The sequence below is a fragment of the Leucoraja erinacea genome, unplaced genomic scaffold (genome assembly GCF_028641065.1).
Source record: "Leucoraja erinacea ecotype New England unplaced genomic scaffold, Leri_hhj_1 Leri_57S, whole genome shotgun sequence".
Classification (NCBI taxonomy): domain Eukaryota; kingdom Metazoa; phylum Chordata; class Chondrichthyes; order Rajiformes; family Rajidae; genus Leucoraja; species Leucoraja erinaceus.
The window spans coordinates 540571-565092 of record NW_026576487.1 but is presented as its reverse complement, the minus strand read 5'-3'; the positions used below and the strand labels follow the sequence as shown (position 1 = coordinate 565092).

The window sequence follows — 24522 nt, the reverse complement described above, 5'->3', positions numbered from 1 at the left end:
TCTCCATAGATGCTGCCTCACCCGCTGAGTTTCTCCAGCATTTTTGTCTACCTAAGAGCTTATCAATGGCTGCTTTTAAAAATGCCCAATGACTGTCTCCATGGATCCCTTTGGCGATGAATTCCACGAGTTCCTCATCCTCTAGTTAAACAAACTCCTCCTCCATTCTAAAGATGGTTCCTCTTATTCTGAGGCTGTGCCCTCTAGTCCTAGACTCTCCCACCACTGGAAGCATTTCCACGTCCACTCTAGGCCTCTCGTTTTCCTCAAACCTATTCAGTGATGTTCACAGGTTATAGAAGTACAATTAGGCCATTCAGCCAATCTCGTCTACTCCGCCATTCGATCATGGCTGATCTCTGCCTCCTAATCCCAATTTCCTGCCTTCTCCCCATAACCGTTCTAATCAAGAATTTGTCTATCTCTACCTTAAAAATATCCACTTGGCCTCCACAGCCCTCTAGCAGTGAGTTCCACAGATTAACTACCCTCTGACTAAAGAAGTTCCTCCTTACCACCTTTCTAAAAGAGAAACCTTTAATTCTGATCCTATGACAATAGACAATAGGTACAGGAGTAGGCCATTCGAGCCAGCACCGCCATTCAATGTGATCATGTACATGGTACGATCCATACTGTATATTTCATCCTCCTTTCCTTTTGCTGTTGTTTTCAGTACCGATGCATCGACATCTCAGCAGCCGGAATCGCAGCAGCCGCCGGCTTCACAGACGTCTGGCTCCAGTCAGCCGAAACGTCCAGTAGCAGCAACAGCAGTGGTAGTAACACCACAGGAGGTATGACTCGACCTAACTTGCAAAGAAATCCGGGTGGGACCGTAATTCACTTTGCTTAATCTTTCTGTTTGTAATACAAAATTTAGCTGTCCTTTTCTTTAAGAAAAAAAGAGGTAATTCCAGCTTTGGGAGGTAGACAAAAATGCTGGAGAAACGCAGCGGGTGAGGCAGCATCTATGGAGCGATGGGATTGGTGATGTTTTGGGTCGAGACCCTTCTTCAGACCTCTTCTCTGACTGCCCCCTCTTTAACAACCTCCTCTCTCACTGCCCCTCTCTGTGATTCCCCCTTCCCTCGAACTCTACGCTCTAGACCACATCTTAACCCAGAAAAGAAACCTATTCCTTCGCTCCATATATGTTGCCTCACCCGCTGAGTTTCTCCAGCATTTTTGTCTACCTTCGATTTTTCCAGCATCTGCAGTTCTTTCTTAAACATTCCAGCTTTGGGTGCAGTTTGTGATCAGATGGTTGCAGGTTGAAACAATAAATAATGGGTGCAGGAGTAGGCCATTCGTCCTTCGAGCCAGCACTGTCATTCAATATGATCATGGCTGATCATCCACAATCAGTACCCCATTCCTGCCTTCTCGCCATATCCCCTGACTCCGCTATCTTTAAGAGCTCCATCTAACTCTCTCTTGAAAGCATCCAGAGAATCGACTTCCACTGCCTTCTGAGGCAGAGAATTCCACACTCACAACTCTCGGTGTGAAAACGTTTTTCCTCATCTCTGTTCTGTATGGCCTACCCATTATTCTTAAACTGTGGCCCCTGGTTCTGGATTTCCCCAACATTGGGAACATGTTTCCTGCCTCTAGCGTGTCCAAACCCTTAATAATCTTATATGTTTCAATAAGAACCCCTCTCATCCTTCTAAATTCCAATGTATAGAAGCCCAGCCTCCAACCTCTGAGGGATTTGGATGATGTGCAGTCAGATGAGATCAGTTTAACTTGGCGTTATGTTCAGCACAAATCTTGTGGGCTGAAGGGCCTGTTCCTGTGCTCTGCACTTCTATGTTCTATCCCAAAGCTGTGTGGTTTGTACTTGGCCCCTTTAAATTGCCCTGATTGTGTGGGGAATGAACGAGACAGTGGGATAGCATTGAGCCCGTGTGAATGGGTGATCGATGGTCAGCATGGAATCGGTGGGTTTGATGTTGCATCTCTAAACAAAACTAAAGCTAAACTACTTATAGAACCATATAAAATTATAAAAAGAACTGGACAAGCTAAATATTTCCCAATATTGGTAGAGTCCAGAACCAGGTACCACGATCTAAGAATAAAGGGGAGGCCATTTAAAACTGAGATTAGAAAAAACGTTTTCACCCAGAGAGTTGTGGAATTCTCTGCCACAGAAGGCAGCGGAGGCCAATTCACTGGATGAATTTAAAAGAGAGTTTGATACAGCTCTTGGGGCTAGCGGAATCGAGGGATATGGGGAGAAGACAGGCAAGGGGTTACGGATTGGGAACGATCAGCCATGATCACAATGAATGGCTCGAAGGGCCAAATGGCCTCCTCCTGCACCTATTTCCTATGTTTACTTGCGAAGCTGGAATAACAATTCGAAAACTATTTTGGCATAGTTTAATTTGGAAATGAGAGATGAGCGAATAGTTTAGAGGTTGGGGTAGTGAAGTGCTAGAAATGAATATGACAGCCCAACATAATTTCTTCTCTTGCTCATCATAGGCCACCCCTTCAGCACAAGGCGGAACAAAATCCTGGGCACAGGCCAGCGTTACACATGGTGCACAAGGAGATGGTGAGTCCAAAATTCATGCCTAAATGTTTGCTTGTAAACTTGAATGCTGCCAATTCTGATGTCTTCGTGCCGTTTGTGCCTTGGAGATGGACTGCATGTTTTTTATTTTTCAAGATTGCATTCGGTTACATCATCTCCAAGAGTGTGCCTTCAATTCAGTGGAATTGCCATAATCAAATTTTACTCCCTCCGTTCATGTTTTATTTAGAGATAGACAATAGGTGCAGTAGTAAGCCATTTGCCCCTTCAAGCCAGCACCGCCATTCAATGTGATCATGGCGTATCATCCCCAATCAGTACCCAGTTCCTGCCTTCTCCCCCATATCTTTAAAAGCCCTATCTAGCTCTCTTGAAAGTATCCAGAGAACCGGCCTCCACCGCCCTCTGAGGCAGAGAATTCCACACTCACAATTCTCTGTGAGAAAAAGTGTTTCCTCATCTCCGTTCTAAATGCTTGCCCCTTATTCTGAAACTGTGGCCCCTGGTTCTGGACTCCTCCAACATCGGGAACCTGTTTCCTGCCTCTAGCGTGTCCAAACCCTTAATAATCTTATATGTTTCAATAAGAATCCCACTCACCCTTCTAAAGTCCAGAGTGTACAAGCCCAGCCGCTCCCATTCTCTCAGCATATGACAGTCCCACCATCCCAGGAATTAACCGTGTAAACCGACGCTGCACTCCCTCAATAGCAATTGCAGCATAGAAACAGGCCCTTCGGCCCACCGAGTCTGGGCCGACCAACAATCGCCCATACACTTTTTCCATCCACTGTATGGACAATTTTATCAACGCCAATTTAACTGCATGTCTTTGGAATATGAGAGGAAACCAGAGCACCCGGAGAAAACCGACGTCGTCACAGGGAGAACAGACAAACTCTGTGCAGTCTGCACCCGTAGTCTGTATCGAGCCTGGGTCTCTGAGAGTCAAGAGTGTTTTATTGTCATATGTCCCAGATAGAACAATGAAATTCTTACTTGCTGCAGCTCAGCAGAACATGCATACATAGTATGATATAACAAATGAGAGAGAAAAGAAAAGGTAGACAAAAATACTGGAGAGGTGAGGCAGCATCTAGGGAGCGAAGGAATAGGTGAAGATTCGGGTCAAGAAAAGCTGTCAAAAACGTACAAAACAGTGCAACAATAATAATACCAGTCTATTGTGGTTCAGAGCCTATATGAGGTTGTCATGTTTAATAGCCTGATGGCTGTAGGAAAGAAGCTGTTCCTGAACCTGGACGTTACAGTTTTTAGGCTCCTGTACCTTCTTCCCGATGGCAGTGGTGAAATGAGTTTGAGACCAGGATGATGTGGATCTCTGATAATTTTGGCTGCCTTTTTGAGGCAGCGACACTGATGAATTCCTTTAATGGTGGGGAGGTCAGAGCTGGTGCAGTGCTTTGCCGTCTCTGGTGCTGTAAAGCAACAACTCTACCGTTGTGCCGCCCTGGTCCGGCAACATCTCTGGAGGACATGGATAGGTGACGTTTTGGGTTGGGATCCTTTCTTCTGAAGCGCCGTCTATCCATGTCCTCCAGAGGTGCTGCTTGACTCACTGAAATACTCCAGCACTTTGTGTCACTGCAATTGACGACTCCAATCATTGATTTTAAAATGCGTCCTTTTTTTGAAGGAGGAATGCATATATAATCTACACTCTGCATGAAAGGAGTGGAGCACTTTATAATTCCCAGCTCGGGCTGATGAGGTTAAGGGCAAGAGCTGTGAGCTCATTGCACAAAGTGCATGCTTCTGTTTTGTCAGCTAATTGAAAACAAGGCAGGAAAATGCGTTCTAATTTTCTTGCTACGCAGAGATTAACCCAGTTCCAAAACCACTGCAGCTGCCCAGTCCACCAAGTGAAAAGATAATTTAACCCGAAGGTAGACACAAATTGTTGGAGTAACTCAGCGGGACAGGCAAGCATCGCTGGCGAGACGGAATGGGTGACGTTTCGGGTCGAGACACTTCTTCAGACTGATGTCAGGGGAGTTGGAGGTTCATAAATACGGAATTGTATAGATAAGGAAGTGTAAGGTGTGAAAACGGGACAAGGGGAATGGGGATCAACAAAAATGTAGAATAGATCGTTGTTAGTTAGAAGGTAACAAACAGAAAATGTAGGCGGAAACAGTCAGATTGGTCAGAGAACTGGGAAGGGGGAGGGAATGGAGAGAGAGGGAAAGCAAGGGTTACTTGAAGTTGGAAAAGTCAATGTTCATATCATACCACTGGGGTGTAAACTGCCCAAGCGAAATATGAGGCGCTGTTCCTCCAATGTGCGCTGGGCGTCACTCCGACAATGGAGGTGGCCCAGGACAGAAATAGGTAGGGAGGAACTGCTGGCATAAACCGAAGATGGACACAAAGCTGGAGTAACGCAGCGGGACATAGAAACATATAAATTAGGTGCAGGAGTAGGCTATTCGGCCCTTCGAGCCTGCATCGCCATTCAATATGATCATGGCAGATCATCCAACTCAGTATCCCGTACCTGCCTTCTCTCCATACCCCCTGATCCCCTTAGCCACAAGGGCCACATCTAACTCCCTCTTAAATATAGCCAATGAACTGGCCTCAACTACCCACTGTGGCAGAGAGTTCCAGAGATTCACCACTCTCTGTGTGAAAAAAGTTCTTCTCATCTTGGTTTTAAAGGATTTCCCCCTTATCCTTAAGCTGTGACCCCTTGTCCTGGACTTCCCCAACATTGGGAGCAATCTTCCTGCATCTAGCCTGTCCAACCCCTTAAGAATTTTGTAAGTTTCTATAAGATCCCCTCTCAATCTCCTAAATTCTAGAGAGTATAAACCAAGTCTATCCAGTCTTTCTTCATAGGACAGTCCTGACATCCCAGGAATCAGTCTGGTGAACCATCTCTGCACTCCCTCTATGGCAATAATGTCCTTCCTCAGATTTGGAGACCAAAACTGTATGCAATACTCCAGGTGTGGTCTCACCAAGACCCTGTACAACTGCAGTAGAACCTCCCTGCTCCTATACTCAAATCCTTTTGCAATGAAAGCTAACATACCATTTGCTTTCTTTACTGCCTGCTGCACCTGCATGCCTACCTTCAATGACTGGTGTACCATGACACCCAGGTCTCGCTGCATCTCCCCCTTTCCCAATCGGCCACCATTTAGATAATAGTCTGCTTTCCCGTTTTTGCCACCAAAATGGATAACCTCACATTTATCCACATTATACTGCATCTGCCAAACATTTGCCCACTCACCCAGCCTATCCAAGTCACCTTGCCGTCTCCTAGCATCCTCCTCACAGCTAACACTGCCCCCCAGCTTAGTGTCATCCGCAAACTTGGAGATATTGCCTTCAATTCGCTCATCCAGATCATTAATATACAGGCGGCATCTCTGGAGAGAAGGAATGGGTGGCGTCTCGGGTCGAGACTACTTCTTCAGACGGGGTCAGCGTGGGAATGGGAGGGGGGGGTTTAAAGCGTTTGGCTTCACCCCATCTCTGCACCTCAATATTTCCGTAACTAGAAATAGTAACCCTGAAATTATCTGCTCAGTGATATTATGATGTCATAATGTTGTAACCTGATTGGCTGCTTTTACTATAGTGGCTATGTTACCTGGTGTGCAGGTGAGTACTATTTTTAATTAAGAAACTTGCCACCTTCAATTTATCTAGTTCCAATGGATTTTTCTCAAAGAATATCTAATGTTGAAGGCTTGACCCTGCATATTTGATTTAGAAAAGAAACGCATGTAAGATCTGACCTGATGTTCATGCTTTGCCGCTCTTACAGATTGTATCTCCGTAATAAATTCAATTATCTCTCTATTTAATTTGATTTAAAGAAACAAGAAGATCGACACATAAAGCTGGAGTAGCTCAGCGGGAAAGGCAGCATCTCTGGATAGAGGGAATGGGTGACGTTTCTGGTTGAGACTCTTCTTCAGCAGTCTGAATAAAAGGAGTCGGAAGATGGGTCTCGACCCGAAACGCCACCCATTCCTTCACTCCAGTGATGCTTCCTGTCCCACTGAGTTACTTCAGCATTTTGTGTCTATCTTTGGATCAAACCAGAATCTGCAGTTCCTTCCTCCACAAAAGAAACATGAATACTGATTCAAGTACTTGCGTTCCGCTGACGGTTTGGACTTGATTGATTGCGCTTATCTCGGCTGCCAGTTGGAATCTGGAGCTGGTATGTGCGCCACAGTGGCGCAGCGGTTAGAGCTGATGCATCCCAACGCAAGAGGCCTGGGTTCAATCCTGACGGGTGCTCTCCCTCTGGAGTTTGTACGTTCTCGTTGTGACTGTGTGGGCTTTTCCCAGGAGCTCTGGTTTCTCCCCACGTTCCAAAGATGTGCAGGTTTGTAGGTTAATTGGCTTCTGTAAATTGTCTGTAGTGTGTAGGATAGAACTAGTGTACAGTGATTGCTGGTCGGTGTTGACTCGATGTGCCGATAAACCTTGTTTCCATAGGGAGACACAACCTGCTGGAGTAACTCAGCGGGACAGGCAGCATCTCTGGAGAGAAGGAATGGGTGACGTTTCGGGTCGAGCTAATATTTCTCACTGGAGACAGATAAATGTTTAAAAAGATAGGGAATTTGAAAGCTATAGGAAACAGGCAGAGCAGAGAAGTTGGGGTAAGTCAATATGAAAAAATGTGTAAGAAAGAACTGCAAATGCTGGTTTAAATCGAAGGTAGACACAAAATGCTGGAGTAACTCAGCGGGAAGGCAGCGTCTCTGGAGAGAAGGAATCGGTGACGTTTCTGGTCTCCAGACTCATGGACTTGACCCGAAACGCCACCCATTCCTTCTCTCCAGAGATGCTGCCTTCCCGCTGAGTTACTCCAGCATTTTGTGTCTAAAGTAAGCTTGCTTTGTTCTGCTTCAGAAAGTGGATGGCAGAGGGTGTATTCTGGCCTCCACTTCAGTGTATGAGAGCATAACTGCATTGTTTGAGATGCTGTTTATAGACTTTCCACTCCTGGTTACACTTGAGCGCAGAGGTACAGCTGGTAGAGTCGCTTCCTCAACGCGCCAGAGACCCAGGTTTGATTGTGACCGCTGCTACTGTCTGTGGAGATTGTGCATTCTCGCTGTGAGTGCGTGGGTTTCCTCCAGGTGCTCCGGTTTCCTCCCACATCCTTTAGTAGTGCTTGTAAACATAGCTGAAACAAAAAAGATAAAAATGTATGTGACTACTGTGTGAAAAAGTGTTTCCTCGTCTCCATTCTAAATGGCTTACCCCTTATTCTTAAACTGTGTGGGCCCTGGTTCTGGACTCCCCCAACATCGGGAACATGTTTCCTGCCTCTAGCGTGTCCAAACCCTTAACAATCTTACATGTTTCAATAAGATAACCTCTCATCCTTCTAAACTCCAGAGTATACAAGCCCAGCTGCTCCATTCTCTCAGCATATGACAATCCCGCCATCCCGGAAATTAACCTTGTAAACCTACGCTGCATTTCCTCAATAGCAAGAATGTCCTTCCTCAATTTAGGGGACCAAAACTGCACACAATACTCCAGATGTGGTCTCACTAGGACCCTGTACAACTGCAGAAGGACCTCTTTCCTCCTATATTCAACTCCTCTTGTTATAAAGGCCAACGTGCCATTCGCTTTCTTCACTGCCTGCTGTACCTGCATGCCCACTTTCATTGACTGATGAACAAGGACCCCCAGATCTTCTTGTACTTCCACTTTTCCCAACTTGGCACCATTTAGATAGTAATCTGCCTTCCTGTTTTTGCTAAGGTGGTTAACCCTTGGAGACCCTTGGACTATCTTTGATCAGACTTTACTGGCTTTATCTTGCACTAAACGTTATCCACATTATTCCCTTTATCCTGTATTTGTACGCTGTGGGTGGCCCGCTTGTCTGGCTAGCAGGCGACAAAATGTTTCCACTGCACCTCGGCACACGTGACAATAAGCTGAACGAAGCTTGGAGCTTTTGGTGTGAGAGGGGCTTCTCTTTTTGTAGTGGAATTCTGTTTGGGGTCCAGTTGAATTTTCTTTTAATAAAAAATCTCTTGTGCTCAGGTGGAAAGGGATCAAACCAACAGTCGCCATTCTCTCGCGAGGAATTTCCAACCCTTCAAGCGGCTGGAGATCAGGACAAAGTTGGCAGAGAAAGGGACATTGCAGATCAGTCGTATGGGCCCGGACCAAGCCTCCGCCCTCAAAGTAAGTCTCTGGTCTGTCTGGGTTTGTGGTTGTTTTTTTATTACACGTGGGACTTTGTGTGATATTCGCAGGAGGATCATTTCCCTCTATTCTCCCATGGGATGAAACATCCTCTCCATGTACGTTCTCTTCTGATAAGACAACCTGCACCTTTCAGATATGAATCTAGTAAACCATAAGGTCATTCGTGAAAGGAGCAGAATTGGGCCATTCGGCCCATCATGTCCACTGCGCCATTCAATCATGGCTGATCTATCACTCCCTCCCAACCCCATTTTCCTGCCTTCTCCCCATAACCCCTGACACCATCACTAATCAAACAAGAAGAAACATAGAAAATAGGTGCAGGAGTAGGCCATTCGGCCGTTCGAGCCAGCACCGCCATTCAATATGATCATGGCTGATCATCCAACTCAGTATCCCGTACCTGCCTTCTCTCCATACCCCCTGATCCCTTTAGCCACAAGGGCCACATCTAACTCCCTCTTAAATATAGCCAATGAACTGGCCTCAACTACCTTCTGCGGGAGAGAATTCCAGAGATTCACCACTTTCTGTGTGAAAAAGGTTTTCCTCATCTCGGTCCTAAAAGATTTTGCATATTCTAGCTAAAAACAAAATCACACAAGATCACACTTAATCCTAGTGCAAAAACACTATATCCGTAGTGCAACCAAAGATATTCCAATCTGAAGAAGGGTCTCGACCCGAAACGTCACCTTTTCCTACGCTCCATAGATGCTGCCTCACCCGCTGAGTTTCACCGGCATTTTTATCTACCTTCGAATTTTCCAGCATCTGCAGTTCCTTCTTAAGCATCACACAAAGCATGATTAGTTTGTGAGATGCTGAAGAATTGCGAGTTCTTCAGTCAGAAGTCGAGAGGAATTCGGAGCTTCTGGGGAGCAGGAAAGGACCTTCCAATTTCCAATTGAGCTCTTGAACACTACACAACACTAACCTCCACTGAACCAGGGAGTTTTGAAGTGTGGAACTAGACACTGCAGATGCTGGTTTACAAAAAAAGACACAGCACTCGAGTAGTTCAGCGGGTCAGGTGAACACGGAGCCTTCTTCAGATTGGAATATCTTTGGATGCACTATGGACATAGTGTTTTTGCACTAGGATTAAGGTTATTATTTTGTTATTATTTTATTAGATTTATAATGTGCTTGCAGTCCTGTTAAGCTGCAGAATGTAATAGCCCTGTCCCACTGTACGAGTTCATTCCAAGAGTTCTCCGGAGTTTAAAAAAAAAATCAAACTCGTGGTAAGCACAGAGAATGAACGTAGCAGGTACGTCGGAGCTCGGGGACGTCTCTTAGCGGCTCGTAACGCTAACGGCAGGTACTCGGCAAGACTCGCTAACGGCCGGTAAGCACGGGAAGACTCGTGAAGATTTTTCAACATGTTGAAAAATGTCCACGAGAGCCCCGAGTACCGACGAGTGGCCATTACCGTAAATCTCCGAGTTCGAAGCGGGGCAAATTCGGGGAGAGCTCTTGGAATGAACCCGTACCGTGGGACAGGGGTTTAAGAATCCCATTGCTCTGTCAATATGACAATTAAACACTCTTGACAATTTCCGCTCAATGCGTATGAGACTTTATTTACAGGCACTGCAACACAATTGGTACATTGATTTGAAGCTACCGGTGATGCCCATTTTTGTTTTAGAGATACAGCGCGGGAACAGGCCCTTCGGTCCACTGGGTCCGCACTAACCAATGATCCCCGCACATTAACACTATCCTACACCCTTTAGGGACAATTTTATTATACAATTAACAATCCAATTAACCTACAAACCAGTACGTCAGACGTCGGCAACCTACGGCCCCAGTGCCGAATGGGGCCCGTAACCCGAAATCATCCGGCCCGCAGGCGGTTTATTCCCCCACCCGTAACCATCCGGCCCACTGGGCACCCCGAGCAGCAGCCAGGTGCTGGCTGTATCACATCCTGCGCAAAGCCACCACCACGCCCGCGCACCTTCTGTGGACACGTTTAAGATGCTGGAAAAAATCGAAGATACACAAAAATGCTGGAGAAACTCAGCGGGTGAGACCTGCAAAGATTGCATGAGGCTGCCTCACCCGCTGAGTTTCTCCAGTAATTTTCGTCTACCTTCTGTGAACATGTGATGCCTGCCATCCGGGGCAGGATCCATGTGTACATGTGATAGATGTGGCCCGCCATCCGCTCACAGACATGCGTCCGCCCCGGCCCCAATGGAGAACAAGGTTGCCGACCCCTACTGTACGCACGTCTTTGGAGTGTGGTAGGAAACCAAAGATCCCGGAGAAAACCTACGTGGAGAACGTACAGACAGTACCCGTAGTCGGGATGGAACCCGGGTCTCGCTGTAAGGCAGTAACTCTACCACTGCACCACAGTGACCGCCCGATTTGTGTATCTTGTGTATCTGTAGCATCTTGACTTTTCTCCTTCCTTGCAGATGTGACCAGCTGGAGGGAGGGTGGTGGGCGGAACTTGGGTGCTCCGGGTGTCTCTTTGATCGAGGGGGAAACCAAAGAGCTAAGCTCAGAAGAAGCAGCAAGCTCTATAGCATCCTCAGCCGACCCGAAAGTGCCTGCGAGGATGGCCGAACAACCACCTAGATCAGGGAGCGGCGTGCCCCAGCAGGCAGTTCCCCAGCCCTACCCTCCACCATACAGGGGGATGATGCCGGCTTTTGTAAGTAACCAAGAACTTTGAACAGACGACGATTGACGGGTAACGGGAGCAGGAGGAAATCTTCCTCATTAGAGTTATAGTTCTACAGGGCTGTGGAGTCGTCAAGTCAGATTCCGAGCAACTTTGGTGCTACCGGAGTTGGTAAAAAAAAGTCCCGACTCCGACTCCGACTCCAACATAAATTTCAGAGACTACGTAAATCGGAAAAAAATCCCACTTTGGATTTTAGACAATAGGCAATAGGTGCTCATGGTGTCATTCAATGTGATCATGGCTGATCATCCCCAATCAGTAGCCCGTTCCTGCCTTCTCCCCATATCCCCTGACTCCGCTATCTTTAAGATCCCTAACTAGCTCTCTCTTGAAAGTATCCAGAGAACCGGCCTCCACCGCCCCCTGAGGCAAAGAATTCCACAGACTCACAACTCTCTGTGAGGAAAAAGTGTTTCCTCGTCTCCGTTCTAAATGGCTTACCCCTTATTCTTAAACTGTGGCCCTTGGTTCTGGACTCCCCCGACATCAGGAACATGTTTCCTGCCTCTAGCGTGTCCAAACCCTTAACAATCTTAAATGTTTCAATAAGATCCCCTCTCTTCCTTCTAAACTCCAGAGTGTACAAGCCCAGCCGCTCCATTCTGTCAACATATGACAGTCCCGCCATCCCGGGAATTAACCTTGTAAACCTACGCTGCACTCCCTCAACAAGAATGTCCTTCCTCAAATTAGGGGACCAAAACTGCACACAGTACTCCAGGTGATAGTTACAGTCACACCACCCACTCAGGTCAGCGTGGAGAGACTGTTCTCCACACTGAAAATAGTTAAATCTGATTTAAGGGCTTCAATGAAGGAGGATCTGGCAGAAGCAGTTCCGTTCCTGAGCACGTTATTAATACATTTTAGGTGTGTTTAAAAAGGAACTGCAGATGCTGGAATATCGAAGGGAGGCAAAAATGCTGGAGAACCTCAGCAGGTGAGGCAGCATCTACGGCTCCATAGATGCTGCCTCACCTGCTGAGTTTCTCCAATACATTTTAGGTATGTACTTTTGTAGCAAACTTAACTCCTGTGCATTTACTTTTAATTTCTATTGCACTTGAGAATTGTTTTTGTCATAATTTTGCCATTTAGCTCCTACCTGTGGCCTTAGTTTAATACATTTTGGAGTAAGGCTTTTATAATTTGTTTTTAATACAGGTACAATGGAATTTTAATTTTGTCATAGGCCTTTCTGTAATCTTTTTCTTTTAGCATGATGAATTATGTTTTTTTTCCAAGGATAAACAACAAAAAAGCCACAATAGCATAGCTACGACCATTAGACTCAAAACTTTAAGGACATGGGTTTAAAAGGTAGACTGATGGTCCTTATGAAATGCCATCTTGTGCAATGTCATCATGGCAGATTTAGAATTATTATATCTAGGAGTCGGATACACAAGAAATCATGGAGTTAGAGTCGGGTGTTTTGGGTATTGACTCCACAGCCCTGTCGTTATGAATGAAAATAATATCTCATTACATGTGATCTGATGAAGCAAACTGTCCGCTAACTGCCCCACAGCCAAATTCCTTACAGCCAAGGTGCACTTAACTTGGTGGATCAATGAGTGTGTGGTATAACAAATAGTCTGATCTCCAGCACCATCACTGGCTCTGTCGGGCAGTCGAACGTTCACACTTAGATCAGTAATCTGACTCCAGTGTTCTAGTCATTCACATGATGTTGCCATCCAGTGACAGCTGGAAGGTGCTCTGAAGTCAAGTGGATATCTTGTTTAGTTTAAAGACGCAGCACTGAAACCGGCCCGTCCGCCCACTGAGTCCACACCGACCAGCGATTCCCATACATTCCACACACGCACACACGCTTTTAAATGGTTTATCCAGTTCACCAAAGGTTTTATCATGTTGTAAAACGGGTACCTTGTTAGAGTTGTCACCTGTGAATTAGTTACTTGAGATAAAGGGCCTGTCCCACTTGCGCAACCTTTACAGGCGACTGCCGGCACCCGTCATAGCTCGCCGAAATTTTCAATGTGGATAATTCAGCGGCGACCAGAAAGACGCTACGTCTCTTTGGAGACCTCTAACGACCATAGGAGACCTCTCACGACCATACAGCCTCAACTTCTTCTTCCCCCTTCTCCTCCCCCTTCACTCCCCGCGCTCTCCAAAGGACTTACTGTACTTTTACCTTCCTGTTCATCGCGGGTGTGAATTTCAGTCATCGCTCCCCCGCTTTCCCTGGCCCCCGCCTTTGCAGTGTGTGTGTGTGTGTGCGCTGACAGTCTATCCAACTCTCGGTTTCATCATTGATGGTGGATCCAGCTAGAGGTGTTTCAGGCGAGTGCCCTCGAACATGAAGGTCAAAGCCAGTCGTTGAAAAGTCGCGGTGTTGGGACAGGCCCTTAAGGCAGCAACTCTACCGCTGCGCCACCATGACTGCACCACTGTTTCTTAAACATTGCGACAGTATCTGCCTCAACTACCTCCTCTGGCTGCTCGTTCCATACACTCACCACCCTTTGTGCAAATAAGATGTTTTTAACGTTACCCCTCGGGTTCCTATTAAATCTCTTCTCCCTTCCTCCTCCACACCTTAAACCTATGCCCCTTGGTTCTCAATTTCCCATTCTCTGGGCAAAAGCAATAGATCATGCGAGTCTCAGCTTATCCTGACGACAAATGACCTGGCCAAGCACCTTGATAGTAACGTCATCACGGATTTAGTTGTGCTGGACTTTTCTAAAGCATTTGATGTCATCCCACACCAGAGACTGCTTCGGAAGCTTGGCTTCTATGGTATTCGTTCCAACACGAAACAATGGATTTCCAGTTTCCTGACAAAACGTCTTCAGCGTGTGTGTGTGAACGGAAAGAGCTCCAATTGGCATCCAGTGTTGAGTGGTACACCACAGGGCACAGTACTTGGCCCACACCTATTTTTGCTTTACATAAATGACATCCATGAAAAAGTCGCAAGTACGACCAGACTATTCGCTGATGATTGCTTGCTGTACCGTCCAATTAAGTCAGCTGATGATGAAGATGCTCTCCAAAAGGATCTCGGTACTATGGTTGAGTGGTCACAACAATGGGGCATGCAGTTCAACGCTTCCAAATGTGAAACTATGCGTCTCACCAGAAAGAGGAATCCAGGCGAAACATCTTACAATATACTTGGTGACACCCTTGAAGAATCCAAACAAACCAAGTATCTTGGCATCAAATTGCAGAATAATCTGTGTTGGAATGGTCACTCGTCATGCAACGGTGAAAGCAACAGGTGTCCTAAACTTTCTGAGGCGCAACTTTCATCATTGTTCAACTTCTGTCAAGGAGAGGCTATACTTCACCCTCATTAGACCTTATTTGGACTACGCAGTTGCAGCATGGGACCCATACACAAATAAAAACATTTCTTCCATCGAACGTGTCCAAAGACAGGCAGCTCGATTTGTTAAACCTATGAGAGAGAAGAGAGTGTCACCAAACTTCTGAATTCTCTGGGGTGGAAGGAACCCTCTCCAAGACAGACACACGTGAAGCTCACCGTTTGACCTGTTTTTACAAAATGTTAAATGGTCAGCTCGACATAGACTACAAGACCTACACCAAACCCAAACCAATTAGGAGCAGACGAGGGCATTCGATCCAATTTGTGATCCCAGCTACAAAGACAGATGTGTACAGCAATTCGTTCTTCCCCCGCACAATTAAAGCATGGAATAATCTCCACCCAACTATAGTTACCCAACCAGATGCAACGAAATTTAAAGTAGCTCTTTCTTCCCAATAACCCTTTCTGGCTTAAGCCCTCCCTTCACCACCTCCAGTTTAAATTCCATTTGGAATATTTTGGAGGACCAAGAAACCAAGAACCAAGAACCAAGACCGTGCACATGCCTGTTCCATTCCCCTCATGATTTTGCACAAACATGCATTTATGGACCTGTAGAGAGAGAGGATAGATTTGGGGAAAGTTAAGCATTTTAGTTTTGACTGGATTTCAAACTTCAAAAATATCTCATTCATAAAAAGCAGTCGTCCATACCCAAGGGTATATCATTTGATAACCATTCTTTGAGCACGAGCCTAAAATATAACAAAACTGAAGTTGAAGCAAAGGCGTTATGAAAATCCAGTGACCCATTTCATCTGTGACCAAAATCAACATTTCAACAAAGTGAAGTGAAAATAAGCTTTGAACTAGCTGTCTGTTGGTTTGATCCAGGTCGGTACAGTTTGACCTGAAGGCCTGAACACTATCGATTCCACACTGGCTCTGGGAATTGCATCTCTTTGCCTTTGTAAACAACTCTGATGGAGTTACCTTGGGAAAGGGGCTGTGTAATGGGGGAATCAAAGGGCAGGAGGTGTAGGATTTGTAATCCAATTTCTGTCTTGGATCAATTCTATTAACTGGTATATTATTAATGTTGTTGAGAAAATGTCTGTCCTGTTGAATTGCACATCACTAACTGTTTTACATCGACTGGATCTGATGCAGTTCTGAATGTCTGAAACATGACTAGACCATACAAAAACAAATTATTTTCTTTTGAAGTACTGCCAGGACACTGGTTACCTTTTATCTAGCTTGAGGGCTCTTACCTTTTATCTAGCTTGAAGGCTCTTTTTTAAAAAAAAAAATTTAAAAAAATAAAAAAAATCTAGTAATAGACAATAGGTTCGTGCCAGCACCGCCATTCAATGTGATCATGGCTGATCATCCCCAAACAGTACCCCATTCCTGCCTTCTCCTCATATCCCCTGACTCCGCTTTCTCTAAGAACCCTATCTAGCTCTCTCTTGAAAGTATCCAGGGAACCGGCCTCCACCGCCCTCTGAAGCAGAGAATTCCACAGACTCACAACTCTCTGTGTGGAGAAAGTGTTTCCTCATCTCCGTTCTAAATGGCTGACCCCTTATTCTTAAACTGTGTGGCCCCTTGTTCTGGACTCCCCCAACATCGGGATCATGTTTCCTGCCTCTAGCGTGTCCAAACCCTTAATAATCTTATATGTTTCAATAAGATCCCCTCTCATCCTTCTAAACTCCAGAATGTACAAGCCCAGCTGCTCCATTCTCTCAGCATATGACAGTCCCGATAGTAATTGGAAACTTCTTTTGATCCTAGTCTTTTGCTCTTTTTTTCCAGATGTATCCTCCATATTGTGGTTTACCGTTTCCGACACCTTACGGACCACAGGGACAATACAGATACCCATCACCCGACGCCAGCAAGTAGGTTCTCTCTGGTTACGCTATCTTGTTATAGTGCTATACATGGGGCACGGAACCGGGAGGGGGGTTGGGGAGTTGCAGCCCCTCCGCTTTTTTGGCGAGACGTGCTTCATAAGCCAAAATTATCCGGCCCGCGGGCGTATTTTTCTCTTCTTCTGAGGACCTCCGACATCCAGAATCTCAGAACAAGCGCACGGTGAGTGCGGCAAAGCCACGCCCAGCCGTGGCGGGAACCGACTGCGCCGCCACCCTCCCAAAACCCTCCCTCCGCTCAGCGGCCAACCACAGCGCGGTTCACAGTCAACATATGGGGCAGTGAATGAAGCGCTGTGATTAGCCGCTGAGTGGAAGGGAGGGACGGTGGGCCCCAAGAGAGAGAGAGAGAGTCGGCCCCGAGAGGGGGGGGGGGGCATACTGTTTGAGTTGGGGGATGGCCGAGGCGGGTGATCAGTGATCGCTCAGCAACCCCCCCCCCCCCCCCCCCCCCCCCACTTTCAAAAACGTTCTGCGGCCCCTGCAATATAGAGGTCTGTACATTGGGACTTCACAGTTTGGTTCTTTTATGGACCGGTTCTAGCCATGTCTCAGTGGTATTTGAGCCAGAACGTAATGGTTTCATTCCCATCCTGTGCCCTGCAGCTAGTTTAGTTTAGAGATACAGCGCGGGAACAGGCCCTTCGGCCCACGGAGTCCGGGCCGACCAGTTCTTTCCCCTTACACTAGCACTATCCTACACGCTAGGAACAATTTGCAATTTTTACCGAAGCCAATTAGCCTACAACCCCTTTGGAGTGTGGGACGAAACCAGAGCACCCAGAGATCATGGGTTCAGAGTGAAGGGGAAAAGACCATGCAGGTCACGGGGAGAATGTACAAACTCCTTGCAGACAGCACCCGTAGTCGGGATGAAACCCGGGTCTCCGGCGCTGCATTCGCTGTAAGGCAGCAATTCTACCGCTGCGCCACCGTGACTGCCCTTTTAGTCGTTTATAGTGGACGGTTGGCTATAATGGACACCATTTCCACTTGATATTAATCACACTATTTGTAAACCTTCATTACTTGAGAAAAGGACCAATTTGTGTTTCTTGGGGACCAGATCTTGGTGTTCCTGCGCATGCAAAATGAAGGGGGAAACTAAAAGGTGTACAGGGCAAATTCTGAAAGCATCACATTTTAACTAGTGAGGAGGCAAGCACTGCAGATGCTGGCTTACACCGAAGATAGACACAAAATGCTGGAGTAACTCAGCGGGACAGGCAGCATCTCTGGGTGATGTTTCGGGTCGAGACCCTTGTTCAGACTGAGCTGCAGATGGTGGTTTACACCAAAGATGGACACAAGTCAAGTCATGAGAGTAATTGTCATGTGTTCCAGATAGGACAATGAAATTCTTGCTCTGCTTCAGCACAACACAATATTGTAGGCATAAATACAGAACAGTTCAGTGTGTCTACATAGCATAGACCATAAATATACACAAATAAACAGATAAAGTGCAATAGGCTGTTATAGTTCAGAGTTTTGTTTAAGAATGAACTGCAGATGCTGGAAAATCGAAGGCAGACAAAAATGCTGGAGAAACTGGCGAGTTTAATAGCATGATGGCTGTGGGGAAGAAGCTGTTCCTGAACCAGGATGTTGCGGATTTCAGGCTCCTGTGCCTTCTACCTGATGGCAGCGGGGAGATGAGTGCGTGTACCAGGATGGTGTGGGTCCTTGATGATGCTGCCAGCCTTTTTGAGGCAGCAACTGCGATAGATCCCCTCGATGGTGGGGAGGTCAGAGCCGGTGATGGACTGGGCAGTGGTCACAACTTTCTGCAGCCTTTTCCGCACAAAATGCTGGGGCAATGCAGCGGTACGGGCGCGCCCCGTTTTTTGCCAAGTGGTCAGCTGGTCTATAAAATGCCCTTCTGTTTTCTCCGCAGGTTTCCTCGTGTTCCAGCACCTCGATTACCACAGCATCCCACGCGGATGACTGAAGCAGTAAAGCGACCCTCCATCCTCAAACAGGACGACTTGAAAGAGTTTGATGAGCTTGAAAATGAGACTGATGATGGCTGGGCAGGTAAACCTCCTGAGGACTGGAAGACAAGCCACTGTAACTGCTTTCTGCTGAATATTTTGGTCTCCTCTACTAATTGGAATTCCAGGTCACACACCCCTTCCATGACACAGACATTGTCTAGCTTCTTATTGTGAACTTGTCAGAGTCAATGTTAAACCATAAAATCCTTCTAATTAATCTTCGAATTAAAAGAAAATGTGCATTTTAACACTTATTCTGCTGTCTATTTAACTGTTCTTTTAGAAACATAGAAATTAGGTGCAGTAGTAGGCCATTCGGCCCTTCGAGCCTGCACCGCCATTCAATATGATCATGGCTGATCATCCAACTCAGTATCCCGTACCTGCCTTCTCTCCATACCCCCTGATCCCCTTAGCCACAAGGGCCACATCTAACTCCCTCTTAAATGTAGCCAATGAACTGTGGCCTCGACTACCCTCTGTGGCAGAGAGGTTTGCTTTCTTTCTCTTGACCTCCATCTTCAGCGCTTCAACAGCATGGTCCAACCTACTTTTGTTGTCACCATTTTTGATTTTAATGCGTTCTTATATCTTTATTCCCATCAATGAGTTTAAAAATGAAGGTAGCAGCTTTATGGATTTGAAGGTGTATCATTTTAATAATCTACATTATCAAATTTGACTTGGGGAAACTAGATGAATGGTTCCATTTCCTATATCAACACAAAGCAGGCTGGGTTAAAGGTTAAGCTCATCAGAAGTTGGCATAACTTGAGAGCAGTAACTTTGATACCTCATGGTACTAGAAATGTTATCGACAACAGGTGCAGGAGTAGGCCATTTGGCCCTTCGAGCCAGCACCGCCATTAAAGGGGGAGTACAATGATATCTGGGTGTCCTTCTTCTTCAGACACTGAAAGTAAGCATGCAGGTACAGCAGGCAGTGAAGAAAATGAATGGCATGTTGGCCTTCATAACAAGAGGAGTTGAGTGTAGGAACAAAGAGGTCCTTCTGCAGTTGTACATGGCCCTAGCGAGACCACACCTGGAGTATTCTGTGCAGTTTTGGCCCCCTAAATTTGAGGAAGGACATTCTTACTATTGACGGAGTGTGTGTAGGTTTACAAGGTTAATTCCTGGGATGGCGGGACTGTCATATGCTGAGAGAATGGAGCGGCTGGGCTTGTATACAAGGTTAATTCCTGGGATGGCGGGACTCGTATGCTGAGAGAATGGAGCGGCTGGGCTTGTATACTCTGGAGTTTAGAAGGGTGAGGGGGGATCTTATTGAAACATATAAGATTATTAAGGGATTGGACATGCTAGAGCAGGAAACGTGTTTCCGATGTTGGGGGAGTCCAGAACCAGTGGCCACAGTTTAAGACTAAGGGGTAGGCCATTTAGACCAGAGATGAGAAAAAACCTTTTCACCCATAAAGTTGTGAATCTGTGGAATTCTCTGCCTCAGAGGGCGGTGGAGGCCAATTCTATGAATGCTTTCAAGAGATAGATAAAGCTCTTAAAGATAGCTGAGTCAAGGGATATGGGGAGAAGGCAGGAACGGGATACTGAATGTGGATGATCAGCCATGCTCACAGTGAATGGTGGTGCTGGCTTGAAGGGCCGATATGGCCTACTTTGGTCTATTGTCTGATTGAGTAGCATGTAAAACAAAGCTTTCCCCTGTGCCTCGATACACACGACAATAATAAAGCAAAATCTCTAAATTAGCGTAGAATTGATGTGAGCCAATAGAGAAGTCTGTCTGTTAAAGAAGTTCCCAAATTGCTTATGGTAGTATCATATTCAAGATAGACACAAAATACTGGAGTAACTCAGCGGGCCAGGCAGTATCTCTGGAGAGAAGGAATTGGTGATGTTTCGGACACAAAACGTCACCCATTCCTTCTCTCCAGAGATGCTGCCTGTCCCGCTGAGTTACTCCAGCATTTTGTGTCCATCTTTGGTTTCAACCAGCATCTGCAGTTCCTTCATGCACATGATATTCCAGATGACTGGTTTGTTCTTCCTCTGTTTGCTATCTATAGTTTACTATCTATAGCATGGCTTGTCTATTGAACTGGACCAGAGATGAGCAGCTGGGTACTGGGGCCAGGAGCATTACTTATGTACCCTGTACCTTTACTTCCACAGGAGCACACGAGGAAATAGACTACACTGAAAAGTTAAAATTCAGCGATGACGAAGACGATGATGATGCTGAAAAGGGAAAATCTGAAAATTGGTACGTATCTATTATAATAATAATAATAATAATAATAATAAATGTTATTTATGGGCGCCTTTCAAGAGTCTCAAGGACACCTTACAAAAATTTAGCAAGTAGAGGAAAAACATGTAAGGGGAATGAAATAATTAGTAGAGACATGACTAGTACACAAAGTAAAGACAGAATTCAATTCAAAACACAATATGAGGCAATTAATGCACAGATGAAAAGGGAGGGGGACATGGGGCTAAGGATAGGCAGAGGTGAAGAGATGGGTCTTGAGGCGGGACTGGAAGATGGTGAGGGACACGGAATTGCGGATCAGTTGGGGGAGGGAGTTCCAGAGCCTGGGAGCTGCCCTGGAGAAGGCTCTGTCCCCAAAACTGCGGAGGTTGGACTTGTGGATGGAGAGGAGACCGGCTGATGTGGATCTGAGGGACCGTGAGGGTTGGTAGGGGGAGGGGAGGTCAGTGAGATATGGGGGGGCCAGATGGTGGAGGGCTTTGTAGGTGAGGATCAGGATTTTGTAGGTGATCCGGTGGGAGATGGGAAGCCAGTGAAGTTGTTTGAGGACTGGAGTGATGTGATGCCATGATTTGGTGTGGGTGATGAGTCGGGCGGCTGCGTTCTGGACCAGTTGGAGTCGGTTGATGTAGGTGGAGCTGATGCCAAGGAGAAGTGAGTTGCAATAGTCCAGTCGGGAGGAGATGAAGGCATGGATGAGTCTTTCAGCAGCGGGAGGTGTGAGAGAGGGTCTGAGTTTGGCGATGTTGCAGAGATGAAAGAAGGAGGTTTTAATGACATGGTGGATGTGAGGCTCAAGGGAGAGGGTGGAATCAAAGATCACGCCAAGGTTGCGGGCCTGGGGAGATGGGGAGACAGTGTTGCCGTCGATGGTGAGAGTGGGGTTATTGATTTTGCCGAGTGTGGCTTTGGAGCCTATGAGGAGGAATTCTGTCTTATCGCTGTTGAGTTTGAGGAAATTATGTTGCATCCAGGTTTTTATAGCTGACAAACAGGAGTTGATATGGGAGAGGGGGGGGTTGTGGGGGGATTTGGTGCCGAGATAGATCTGGGTGTCATCGGCGTAACAGTGGAAGTCCAGGTTGAAGTGGCGGAGTATCTGACCAAGGGGTCAGTATAAAGAGTATATGTATTAACAAAACATTGAATCTAGAGCAATGTCTTTTTGATGTTAGACACAAAGTGCTGGAGTAACTCAGCGGGTCAGGCAGGGCAGCGTCTCTGGAGAGAAGGAATGGGTGATGTTTCAGGTCGAGACCCTTCTTCAGACTGATGATCTGGCCTTCAGTCTGAAGAAGGGTCCCAACCCGAAACGTCAGCCATTCCTTCTCTCCAGAGATGCTGCCTGACCCGCTGCTGCCTGGCCTGGCCTGGCCTGTCCCACTTTCACGACCTAATTCACACCCTTTTTTATTCGTGGACATTTCTCATCATGCTAGAAAAAACGCCTCGACCGACTTAATGTCACGAGTATCTACGACTAGCATCACGGCCTGCTACGACCTCGTGACGACCATGCTGCGAGTAAGAGTCAAGGGCAAACTCGGCAGAGGTTGTGAATTAGGTCATGAAAGTGGGACAGGCCCTTTACGCCAGTATTTTGTGCGTACCTCCGATTTAAAGCAGCATCTGAAGTTCTTTCTTACACATCTTTTTCATGTTGATCTATCATTTAGAACGGAAATGAGGAAACACTTTTTCACACAGAGAGTTGTGAGTCTGTGGAATTCTCTGCCTCAGGGGGCGGTGGAGGCCGGTTCTCTGGATACTTTCAAGAGAGAGCTAGATAAGACTCTTAAAGATAGTGGTATCAGGGGATATGGGGAGAAGGCAGGAACGGGGTACTGATTGGGGATGATCAGCCATGATCACATTGAATGGCGGTGCTGGCTCGAAGGGCCGAATGGCCTCCTGCTGCACCTATTGTTTATTGGGACCCAACGGGTCCATGTTTGGGTTCATATTATCACTTTCTCTCGGAACCCCAAGCAACCTCTCGCATAACCCTGGTTGAGAAACGCTGCTGTATAGACTTCACACTACAATGGTTGCCCTTTGCACTTTGGTTCATGCACTGTCATGGACACGTTTGCTTCGAATAACTGATCATAGAAACATAGAAATTAGGTGCAGGAGTAGGCCATTCGGCCCTTCGAGCCTGCACCGCCATTCAATATGATCATGGCTGATCATCCAACTCAGTATCCCGTACCTGCCTTCTCTCCATACCCCCTGATCCCCTTAGCCACAAGGGCCACATCTAACTCCCTCTTAAATATAGCCAATGAACTGGCCTCAACTACCCTCTGTGGCAGAGAATCATTTATGGTGTATTTATTCAATTTGTTTTTGTTCGAATGTGCCTGTAAAGCAGAAGCAAGTAAGAATTTAATTGCTCCCATCGCAAAGAGTGCACATGTCAAATAAACACTTGACTGTTGAAAGTACCCCCAATGGTCTAGCCTTCAGTCTGAAGAAGGATCCCGACCCAAAAAGTTTGCCTCTCCATGTTCTCCAGAGATGCTGCCTGACCCGCTGAGTTACGCCAGCACTTTGTGCCCATCTTTGGTATAAACCTCCATCTGCAAACCTTTGTTTCTGCAGTAATGGTTCTCCAAAGTCATCTGCTTTGTGCATCGCCATGGAGTTTTGTTTTCTGGTTCTTCATTCTCCAGCCATTCAATTCTTTGATTTAGGTGGTCATGCTGTCAGTACAAATCTCGCTTCTCTCAAAAATTTATATTCCAGCAATTTAGCATAATTGTTTCCAGCGCAACATTTTCTGGTTAAGAAGGAACAGATGATGGATAATTGAAGGTAGGCAAAAATGCTGGAGAAACTCAGCGGGTGAGGCAGCATCTATGAAGCAAAGGAAATAAGCAACGTTTCGGGTCGAAACCGAAAGTTCGGTTGTTCTTTGTTGGTGAATCAAGTTTCAGTCTTCACAGGAGTAGCTATGCTCACATGTGTTCTAATCCTGCTCTTTGTGATGTCCTGAAAACTGGCACTTTTTTTTAGAATTGCTGATGTTAAATATGTAGCAAGCAGTTTCTTGCTTTGCCGATTGGGGTGTGCCTTTAGTAGTGCCTATAAACATGGGTGAAAAGAAAAATGTCTCTCTGCACATGCAGAGAAAATGGCTAATCAAAAAATTACATTGATTTATTCTGAAGAAGGGTCTCGACCCGAAATGTCGCCTATTCCTTTACTCCATAAATGCTGCCTCACCCACTGAGTTTCTCCAGCATTTTTGTCTACCTTCGACTTTTCCAGCATCTGCAGTTCCTTCTTAAACACTAATTTGTTTGATGCTTTTAAAATAGCTGGAGGGCCATTTTAACCTCTATCAAATACGATGTGTAGGTATGTAAAATGCTGGCAGCTTTTTTCCTCCATTGCTTTGGTGAACGTCAGGTCAGGTTAGGGTCATCACCTCATCTGGATTCTAGGTCCAGTTCCAGACCAAGTCTGAAACACAGAAACATATAAAATACATCCAGCATTTTTGTCTACTATCTTTTTCTGGTGTTGTGTGGCG

The 24522-nt window shown here is 46.2% G+C and overlaps 1 protein-coding gene across 1 annotated transcript in view; it reads left to right on the top strand.

Annotated features, from left to right (window-relative positions):
- Positions 1-24522, top strand: part of LOC129694216 (protein PRRC2A-like) — a 144231-nt gene that overhangs the window by 36098 nt on the left and 83611 nt on the right. Inside the window, 7 exon segments of the mRNA XM_055630932.1 lie at positions 677-797; positions 2497-2569; positions 8609-8752; positions 11212-11450; positions 16615-16700; positions 18631-18770; positions 20885-20975. Of these exon segments, the coding sequence (XP_055486907.1) occupies positions 677-797; positions 2497-2569; positions 8609-8752; positions 11212-11450; positions 16615-16700; positions 18631-18770; positions 20885-20975 (894 nt within the window).